The sequence below is a fragment of the Salvelinus sp. IW2-2015 genome, linkage group LG15 (genome assembly GCF_002910315.2).
Source record: "Salvelinus sp. IW2-2015 linkage group LG15, ASM291031v2, whole genome shotgun sequence".
NCBI classification, from domain to species: domain Eukaryota; kingdom Metazoa; phylum Chordata; class Actinopteri; order Salmoniformes; family Salmonidae; genus Salvelinus; species Salvelinus sp. IW2-2015.
Window position 1 is genome coordinate 1,443,959 of NC_036855.1, and position 11,056 is coordinate 1,455,014.

At 41.4% G+C, this 11,056-nt stretch overlaps 1 protein-coding gene across 1 annotated transcript; it reads left to right on the forward strand.

Annotated features, from left to right (window-relative positions):
* The first annotated feature begins 287 nt into the window (after window positions 1-287).
* On the forward strand, window positions 288-2,234 carry LOC111974555 (zinc finger protein 771-like). Its single transcript, XM_024002342.1, has 2 exons — window positions 288-596; window positions 870-2,234. The coding sequence occupies exons 1-2, from the start codon at window positions 401-403 to the stop codon at window positions 2,177-2,179; spliced, it is 1,506 nt and encodes a 501-aa protein (XP_023858110.1). The 5' UTR covers window positions 288-400; the 3' UTR covers window positions 2,180-2,234.
* Window positions 2,235-11,056: the final 8,822 nt, after the last annotated feature.

The following is an 11,056-nucleotide window of genomic DNA, read 5'->3' on the forward strand; positions in this document are numbered from 1 at the left end:
GCCAACCAGCCCATAGAGAGAACATTGCATTATGGGTTTTGTTGTCGTCTTCAGCTGCAATATATTTCAGCAACGATTTTCACATGTTGCTACCAACCTTACTATAACGACAAAAATAAACAATTGTTCACAAAAAATATTGTTCTCACATATTAGTGTTATGTAACACTGTAAAGTATAGGAATGAGTGGATTTTTCCTTTAATGTTTAGACAATTATTGTTCATATCATGAATAAATACAGGTTATTGATACTTCTCTACTATTCGAAATTCCGTTACCCGGAAGTGCTTTTTATGTGTTACTGAGGAGACGCTGATCCAATCTGGATTCATCAGTCTTCAAAACGGTATCGCCAGTATTTATAACTTCTTCCACCTTCAATCCATTTCACCCTCAAAATGTCTAAACGACAGCTGCTTAATGTGCTTCTCAAAGAAAAATTAACCTCAGTTCCGTTGGAGATATCCGTGGCAGTCCAAAAAACGATGGCAGAGTACCTAGAAGAAATCTCCCGTTTGAAACGGGCGAATGCACGTCTAAGAAAATTGCTGGATTTGGTTTTTAAACCAGAGATAAAGTTGCATAGATTAGCAGGTTTGTGTCTATTTGTCATTCATTATACATTGAAGCCTAATTGTCGTCATTTACATTTTAGATATATATCTTAAATGACCGCGTTATTCGCGTTATTCATGAATTTCATGAAGCAAAACATTTTGAAGCAAAACAGTGTGGTACTGGATACCGGAAGTAAAGCAGAAATGGAAGTCACTGWCCCTATTTTTAGTGGAAGTCACTAGACCTATTTCTTGTCTCTTTTCAGTGTTTACGGTTTAATCAAACTTCATCCTTTCTCGTTCCCTCCAGTCCTCCAGCAGCTCAGTCTCACCGAAGAGGAGATTAACCCAGAGCAGCAGGMATGGAGCCCTGGTCTGGGTCCAGTGGAGTCTGATGCAGAAGAGTCTATATGGGACTCTTTCAACATCATAACTGAAGAGAACCAAACAGAATCTGATGGCGAGAGCTACGGTGAGTCCGAATCAACCAGTGATTATGAGCCCCCCTCTGAAGTAAATGCAGACAGTGACAACAGTGGAAGTCATAAAGGAAAAATGGATGGAGTGGAGAAGAGAATATCACTGTCAGGGTTAAAGCCTCTTAAATCAAAGCGAGGAAGAGGACGGCCAAGAAAAGAAACCAGTGAGTTGCCTGATCTGATATGTGACGTGTGCGGGAAATGCTTGGCGAATGAACGTAGTCTGAAAAGGCATCGGCAAAGCCGGCACAATAAAGACAGACCCTACATGTGCGACACATGTGGACACTGTTTTGCCATGAACTGCTCCCTGAGGAGGCACATGAAGATTCACATGGAGGAGAGACAACATGGCTGCAACGAATGTGGCAAGCGTTTTTTTCACAAGAAAAGCCTGAAAAATCACATGGATACTCATAAAGGGCTAGTTTTCAAATGTGATTTTTGTGGAAAATGTGTGAYGACAAAAGCAAGTCTGAAACTACATCGGCGAATTCACACTGGGGAGAAATCGCATCCGTGCAAAGAATGTGACAAAGCCTTCTACCGTGAGTCAGACTTGATAAAGCACACGAGAACTCACACTGGGGAGAAACCATTTCGGTGCAAAGAATGTGGCAGATGCTTCGTTGAGAAGGGAACCCTGACAAAGCATATGATGACTCACACAGAGGAGAAACCCCATCGCTGCAACAAATGTGGCAGATGCTTCGGTCTGAAGGGAAACCTGACCGTGCATATGAGGACTCACACAGGGGAGGGAGTTCAATGTCATCTGTGTGGAACTCACTTGAAATTAGCATCAAGTCTGAAAAGACATCTACAAACTCACAGAAGGAATATTCACAATAACGCACACTCCCCTGGTTCCCACTCGAAGCGTACATCCTCTTCAAGACCCTGGTGCTTGCCTACGGAGCAGCAAGGGGAACTGCCCCTCCCTACCTTCAGGCTCTGCTCAAACCCCACACCCCAATCCGAGCACTCCATTCTGCCACCTCTGGTCTCTTGGCCCCCCCATCCCTATGAGGGGCTGGCTCCCGCTCATACCAGTCAAAGCTCTTCTCTTCCCTGGCACCCAAATGGTGGAACAAGCTACCCCCAAATGAAAATGACTGAAAACCAGGAGCCCCCTCACTAAGTATCTTAATTAATCTTGATTCCCACAGCCCCCCCCTCAAAAAATAAAAACAATAACAAACAAACATTTGCACGTGTCTTTTCTAGCACTGACCTTGCTGACTACTTTGAGGTCAAATGTACTTTACTAAGACTGATATGTGGTTGTCTCACCGAGCTGTCTTAAAGCTTTAATCAGTAGTCAAATCAATAACAAAGCGTCACCCTACCACTGTTTTGGTAAACAACTGAGGGAAGGGCCTGGAGAAATGTAACCAGTCAGATTCATAGATCGAGCTATGGATGCAAGTTTTAACCATGTTTTGAGTTTAACCATGTTTTGAGTCTATGCAGTGTTCATGTTTAAGTTGTTTACAAACATTTGAGTAAAACAAGCTTATATTTTGGGTTCTGAAGTGGTACGACAGTTGAACTAAGCTAATTTTTTATAATTTTTAATTTAACCTTTAGAACTAGGCAAGTCAGTTAAGAAAAATTATTATTTTACAATGACGGCCAAACCCTCTATTAACCCGGACGATGCTGGGCCAATTGTGCGCCACCCTATGGGACTCCCGATCACGTCCGGTTGTGATACAGGCCGGGATCGAACCAGGGTCTGTACTGACGCCTCTAGCACTGAGATGCAGTGCCTTAGACCGCTGTGATGCCTCTAGCACTGAGATGCAGTGCCTTAGACCGCTGCGCCACTCGGGAGCCTTATAATGAGGCATTTATAGTTATATTCTTCAAGAATCAATGGGTATTTCTAAATAATTTATAAATCCAAAAATGGATGTAGCAACTAAGGACTTTAGCTTTAAGTCGAATGCATTAACTGTAAGTCACTCTGGATAAGACCGTCTGCTAATGTTAATGTCTGAGAACACGTAACAATGCCCTTTGTGTAAAATGTGTTTGTTCGAAGAAGAGACAACTATCAAGAGGACATACCCATCAGGTCGGTCACTGCTCTTGGTTAAAAGAACAGCCTGCAATCTTGGAATCTGTTCAATGGTAATTTGAATTAATACAGCCTACCCATTGATTTCTGACAAATATATAACTTTAATGCACAACTGAAACTCAGAATATAATATTATATTACTGTGTTGTTTACTAACAACAATAATGTAAACAAACAATATCTTCAAAATGTTAAACTATCATGTGGATGTTAGGGCTGTCAGTCTTTGTATCTAGAGTGCTGTCTATGAAATGTAAGAGGGTTACATTTCCCTATCCCCATTTTCGTTGGAAAAATAATTGGTGGGGGCAATTATAGCCTTGCAGACCTTTGGCATTCTAGTTGTCAATTTGTTGAGGTAATCTGAAGAGATTTCACCCCATGCTTCCTGAAGCACCTCCCACAAGTTGGATTGGCTTGATGGGCACTTCTTACGTACCATATGGTCAAGCTGCTCCAACAACAGCTCAATCGGGTTGAGATCCGGTGACTGTGCTGGCCACTCCATTATAGATAGAATACCAGCTGACTGCTTCTTCCTTAAATAGTTAATGCCTAGTTTGGAGCTGTGCTTTGGATCATTGTCCTGTTGTAGGAGGACATTGGCTCCAATTAAGCACCGTCCACAGGGTATGGCATGGCGTTGCAAAATGGAGTGATAGCCTTCCTTCTTCAAGATCCCTTTTACCCTACACAAATCTCCCACTTTACCAGCACCAAAGCACCCCAGACCATCACATTGCCTCCACCATGTTTGACAGTTGGCATCAAGCACTCCTCCAGCATCTTTTCATTTTTTCTGCATCTCACGAATGTTCTTTGTGATCCAAACACCTCAAACTTAGATTCGTCTGCCCATAACACTTTTTTCCAATCTTYCTCTGTTCAGTGTCTGTGTTCTTTTGCCCATCTTAATCTTTTATTTTTATTGGCCAGTATGAGATATGGCTTTTTCTTTGCAACTCTGCCTAGAAGTCCAGCTACCTTTTGCCTCTTCACTGTTGACGTTGAGACTGGTGTTTTGCGGGTACAATTTAATGAAGCTGCCAGTTGAGGACTGGCAGCTTTTCTCAAAGCGTTTCTCAAACTAGATTCTAATGTACTTGTACTCTTGCTCAGTTGTGCACCAAGGCCTCCTACTCCTCTTTCTATTCTGGTTAGAGGCAGTTTGCGCTGTTCTGTGAAGGGAGTAGTACACAGCGTTGTACAAGATCTTCAGTTTCTTGGCAATTTCTCGCATGGAATAGCCTTCATTTCTCAGAACAAGAATAGACTTGACGAGTTTCAGAAGAAAGGTCTTTGTTTCTGGCCATTTTGAGCCTATAATGGAACCATTAAATGCTGATGCTCCAGATACTCAACTAGTCTAAAGAAGGCCMGTTTTATTGCTTCTCTAATCAGAATAACAGTTTTTAGCTGTGCTAACATAATTGCAAAAGGGTTTTCCAATGATCAATTAGCCTTTTAAAATGATAAACTTGGATTAGCTAACACAACGTGACATTGGAACACAGGAGTGATGGTTGCTGAAAATGGGCCTCTGTACGCCTATGTAGATATTCCATTAAAAATCACCCGTTTCCAGCTACAATAGGCATTTACAACATTAACAATGTCTACGCTGTATTTCTGATCAATTTGTTATTTTAATGGACAAAAAAATTAGATTTTCTTTCAAAAACAAGGACATTTCTAAGTGACCCCAAACTTTTGAACGGTAGTGTATATTCATAAACATGCTGAACATTGCAAAGCTTTTTTATTTGAAAGAATCTAGTGGGTAAAAGGGATGTTACACTTGCAAGTCAAAGTTTGTCAGACATTTTGAAAAAAAAATGGTGTGTGTACTCCTGTCATCTATTGGACTGTACATTATGTCACAGTAAAAGGGGGTTCAATCTACTTTGAAGCACCTCTAGTATCCGCATCCAGAGTTCACACACCCAGGGTCGTCATCGCTATTATTGTGGCCCTTTATCTGTGGACAGTCAGCTTATATTTAGGTTTTGCATTTTGAACATACATACATATTACACTGTGCATTGTTTCAGTAAAAAGGGGGTTCGTTCCACTCAAATAAATCGCATAATATATTTTAGTAATATTTTTTTAAATAATTTGTTTGATAACTAGTTTAAAATATCAATAATTTAAAAAAAATATAGATATATTCTATGAGGTTGGCATCCAATACATGTTGCATTACCCCCACCTACTAGACTGGAATATAACTCCCTTATACTTTGCTTGAACCAAAATGTATAAATAGACAAATACCCTAGCATCTAACACTACACTCACTAAATAAAAAATCTAAAACACCACCYTACCCCACTATTTAAATCTATTTAGTCCTACTTCAGGCCAAGAACCTGAAAGGATGGAACACCACCACTTAACACACCCAGTAACTATTATTCCGACGTCAAGTCTCACACACACATACCTCTGCATCTGCCACTACAACCTCAGTTTTCTGCCACTTACGTTCCATCCTTGCAGTACAGTTGATAATCAAATGCTAAAAATTATTCTATCTTACTGAAACATATATCACTTGTTGGTTTATCCAAATGTACTGGTACAGATCTACTACTCACACCACTCCTCTCAGGATCACTCCCCTTGACCCATCTTCCTCTACTTTCTTCACTGCCTCAGCATATGACAACTTCTGCACTACTCTAACACCGGAAACCTCAACCTGACTCTTTTACATATGACATTTTTGATTCCCAGCCACATGGGCACCCCTACAATTAACACATACCACTACTTACCCCAGTGCTACACATTCCTTTGTCTCATACCTTTCTGCACACTTCTCACACCTAGGAACCTCCCTCCTACACACTGCTGCCACATGCTCATAAGCTTGACACCTGTAACAGCTAGGGATGCACGATATATTGGTGAGCATATCAGAATCGACCGATTTTAGCTAAAAATGCCAACATCGGCATCAGCCCAATGTCTAGTTTAACGCCGATGTGTAAAGCTGATGWCAAAGCTGACGTGCATATATAACGTAGGTAAATGGCGTAATGCCACGGCAAATACAGCGCTACACAAAACAAAAGCAGAAAAATACTAAGCGCACACTTCTAACTAAACAAGTTCAAGTCCAGCAGTCATTTGAAAGAGTAAGAACATTTCAGTGAGATAACTCAAAAGGTGAAATCCATTAACACCAAGATAATGGAATTCATTGCCCTTGACAATGAACCATTCTCTGTCGTGGATGATGTTGGCTTTCGCCGACTGTTTGAGCACCTCGAGCCCTGGCACACAATACCAAGTAGGCGCTATTTTTCAGATGTTGCCCTACCGGAGTTACACAGTACTGTTGAAACGTACATCTTTGAGCTACTTGCTATGGGCGTCACTGCTATTAGCTTCACGACTGACATTTGGACCAGCGATGTCAGCCCCATGAGCATGCTGAGTCTGACAGCACAGTGGGTTGACAAGGATTTSGTACTGAGGAAAGCCGTATTGCATGCTCAAGAATGTGCTGGTTGTCATACCGCTGCAGCCATTTCAATGGCATTTGAGAACATGTTTGAAATTTGGAAAGATGAACACACTAGCTAGCTCCATTCGAACAACTGACTCGAGAAATAAGCTCATCAACTGCATCTGCAGCAGACGTGATACCCTCTGTCATGGCATTGAAACTCCTGCTCAACAAAACTGCTGACACAGACCGTGGGGTTAAAACTTGCAAAAGTACTTGAGGCTGTGAACAAGCGATTCGGTGGCATTCTCTCTGAGCCTCTACTGTGTCGCCACCATGCTCGATGCTAGGTACAAGGACCGCTACTTCGATGCAGACAAGAAAACAGGGTTTACGTAAAATGTTAGACACAGTTGGACAACATGGAAATGGACACAGTGACAGTGCGCACAGAGGAAGAGAGGCCACGAACAGATAGAGCTGAAACTTCACTGCTTGACATGCATGATGAAATTCTGGTTGAGACTGAACAAATGAACAATGAAACAGCAGAGGAAGTAGGTGAAAGAAATGGGTTTTGATKATGTTTTACYGGTAATGGGGACATACGTAAATGCCAACAAAATTTCCTTGAGAGCAAAACAATTCACATCTCTTGCCCCAATTCGTTTAACGCGGAGCCTCTGCTCCTTCTGACCAGCAGAAACACAAACAATTATAACAGGACCACTTCTGGTTCCCTTCCGATTCCACAGCACCAGTGGTGAATTTAGCATGTAAATCTTGGTGGTGCAAAAGAAGCGTGGGATGCATGCCAGCAAAGCCACTACACAACACAACACTAAACAATACATTAATTGCACTATAACGGTGCAAAACTGTGCCCACAAACTGTTAGGGCCTACATAAAGCTGTCCCAACAGCAGAGTCCCAACATCTTACCGCTGCTACACCTGGCTATCAGCAGAGCCTTGTCTGGCAGCGAAACAGTTCATTCAGCCTCATTTACTGCCTTTAAAAAAACATAGCTGATTTGACTGACTTGCTTAAACAAATGTGGTTTCTAATGACAATTGAGATGTACAAACTATGGCATAAGGGGACGACAAGCGGATAAGAGGCAATCCGTAATTTCGATTAAGAAATGAATGAGCGAGCTAGGACGGACGTAGACATAGCTATTTGTTTAGCACTTTTGAAATATACAGCGACAGAATTCAGAACATGGGTCGTTCTTACAGTGTTCTAACCCTGTACACCAAGTCAGAACAGTAGGACAAATAAAGGKGGCATATAAGCAGACAATGAAAGCTCTTACAATATTTGATGATTACATTTCTCTAAAACAGGCTATAGTCTACATGTGCACCACCAAGTCAGAACAGCAGGTGAAATTAAGAGGGGTAAATAGACAAAATTATTAGGGTGAGGCACATGGGCTACTAACAGCTTACTACACACCCCTTAGTATTACTTTCTTAGCTACAGTATACATTTCTCCCTGGCAAATTACATAATTTATGCAGCAGCATACAATACATTTTTGATGTTACCTTGTCGTGCTCACTTGAACAGGAAGGTGGCGAGGCGGTTCTTCGTGGGCAAATTTTGTCACTAAAGTCTGGCATTCTCTGGATTTAAGGTGCTTTCAAAACAACTGGGAACTCTGAGAAAAAGGTTGAATCGTGATGACGTCATTGCTTTTCAGGTCGTAGCTCTAGAAAGAGGCCGGATTTACAATTYCGAGTTGGATGACCGTTCAAAATGTATTTTCCCAGTCGGAGCTCGTTTATTCCAGACTTCCCAGTTGTCTTGAACTAACTGATGTCAAGTTTTCGCAGTTCCGAATTAAGTTGTTTTGAGCGCGGCACAAATCATGCTTCATTGACAGCATGGCCAATGTTGAATTTTTATCATTTTAAACTTGGAAAAGAGCTCCTTAATCCCAGATATGGGACCACACAGCCACTCCACTGAATAGCAGGCTAGTGATGGCTTTGCAATGCTTGCAGTTAGCCACTGTCACTGATTCCTTCCAAACCACTCATTGTTGAATTTGCAATTTCCAACTTGTTGTGTAATGTTTATGTCCAATGGCCGATGAGCACTGATACATTTTATCTATAATTTCTCTTCATTATTTCTCTTCATATGACAAGGATTAAAAATAATTTGCCMGTAGATTGTCCACTTGATTCATGATGACTGACTGCTAGCTAAGATTTTGAAAGTATGATGTTGACATGATCAGTCCAATCAAAGCTACTGTACATATAATGTGATTTGACATCATTTTATCTGTGGCCAATGACCTTGAGCCTTCTTGGATGGGCACTTCTAATGTAACTCTACGGCAGCACCCAAGGGGCTAGAATTTTATAGCTCTTTATAGCTCGACCTCTTGCACCCTCTACAACCACTGTGATTATTATTATTTGACCCTGCTGGTCATCTATGAACATTTGAACATCTTGGCCATGTACTGTTATAATCTCCACCCGGCACAGCAAGAAGGGGAATGGCCACCCCTCAGAGCCTGGTTCCTCTCTCGGTTTCTTTCTAGGTTCCTGTCTTTCTAGGGAGTTTTTCCTAGCCACCGTGTTTCTATGTCTGCATTGCTTGCTGTTTGGGGTTTTAGGCTGGGTTTCTGTATAGCACTTTGTGACGTCGGCTGATGTAAAAAGGGCTTTATAAATACATTTGATTGATAGACTTGGCGGTGACGTAGTGTCCCCATGAGTGACAGAACACTGAGCCAATCTCTGTGCAACGCTCCATATTTTCTGCTGGCTTGCCCCACCACCACAGAAAGCACTGAGTGAGGCTGAAAATCCTTCATTTTGGAGCTGCCTTACTTCAGAAAACAGAAAAGTGACCATGTTTTTATATGCAGCTTTATTAACTCAATGATATATATATATATATACAACTGCTCAAAAAAATAAAGGGAACACTAAAATAACACATCCTAGATCTGAATGAATGAAATATTCTTATTAAATACTTTTTTTCTTTACATAGTTGAATGTGCTGACAACAAAATAACACAAAAATGATCAATGTAAATCAAATTTATCAACCCATGGAGGTCTGGATTTGGAGTCACACTCAAAATTAAAGTGGAAAACCACACTACAGGCTGATCCAACGTTGATGTAATGTCCTTAATAAAAATAACTGATATTCGCACACAGGGTCGCAACTTTCACTGGGTGCGGGCGGGACATATGACCCTCACATTCTGAATTGTATTTTTGTCCCCTCAATTTTATAATTGCACTGTGATACAAAACGCTATGTGCTTTAGGACCATGTGGACGCCTCAGAGCAGTTGGGTAGGCTGTTTTCCAGTGTCAGCTGGTGGATTAAGGACTCAACTACACGGACACCACAGAGCATGCAGACAGGCTGTGTGAAGGCAAAGCTTCTGAAAGGCTGGAGTTTAGGACCAGCACAGCAGAGGTTAACAGAGGCAGCTGCTGTCTGTGTTGCGCATTTACTCTGAGTTGTAAAAGCAAGCAGGCAGAAACTGGCTACTCTTTTAGTTGACTGATCTAGCTGGCAGGTAACTGCGTTTGACAGAAGAAGAAAAAAATACTCACAGTGCTGAGCTAGTAGTGTAACTGACATGTTACGTTAGTTAATGTTTCATCCTCTCTAACTGAAGTGAATTAACTAGTAGCAGCTAGTTAGCTAGCTAGTAGCTACCACACCCAGTTCAGCTCTAGCTAGCTATCTGTCAGGTAGTAGTATAAAAACAGATTTTGTGTTATGAAAATGTTTTTGCCTTTGTTTTGTCCCATTTCAACAGAAGTACATTTGATGATGTACCACTGTACCATTGTCACGTTCTGACCTTAGTTCCTTTTTTATGTCTTTGTGTTAGTGCACTTCACAAAATAGATGGCATCACGAGGATGGAAAATGATGTGAATATATTGAAGCAACATCTCAAGTCATCAGTCAGGAAGTTAAAGCTTGGTCGCCAATGGGTCTTCCAAATGGACAATGACCCCAAGCATACTTCCAAAGTTGTGACAAAATGGCTTAAGGGCAACAAAGTCAAGGTATTGGAGTGGCCATCACAACGCCCTGACCGCAATCCCATAGAAAATTTGTGGGCAGAACTGAAAAAGCGTGTGCGAGCAAGGAGGCCTACAAACCCGACTCAGTTACACCAGCTCTGTCAGGAGGAATGGGACAAAATTCACCCAACTTATTGTGGGACGCTTGTGGAAGGCTACCTGAAACGTTTGACCCCAAGTTAAACAATTTATAGGCAATGCTACCAAATACTAATTGAATGTATGTAAACTTCTGACCCACTGGGAATGTGATGAAAGAAATAAAAGCTGAAATAAATCATTCTAAACTTCGACTTCAACTGTACATACACACACACACACATTCAACTGTACATTCATACATACATACATACATACATACATGTAACAGTATAGCTTCCGTCCTTCTCC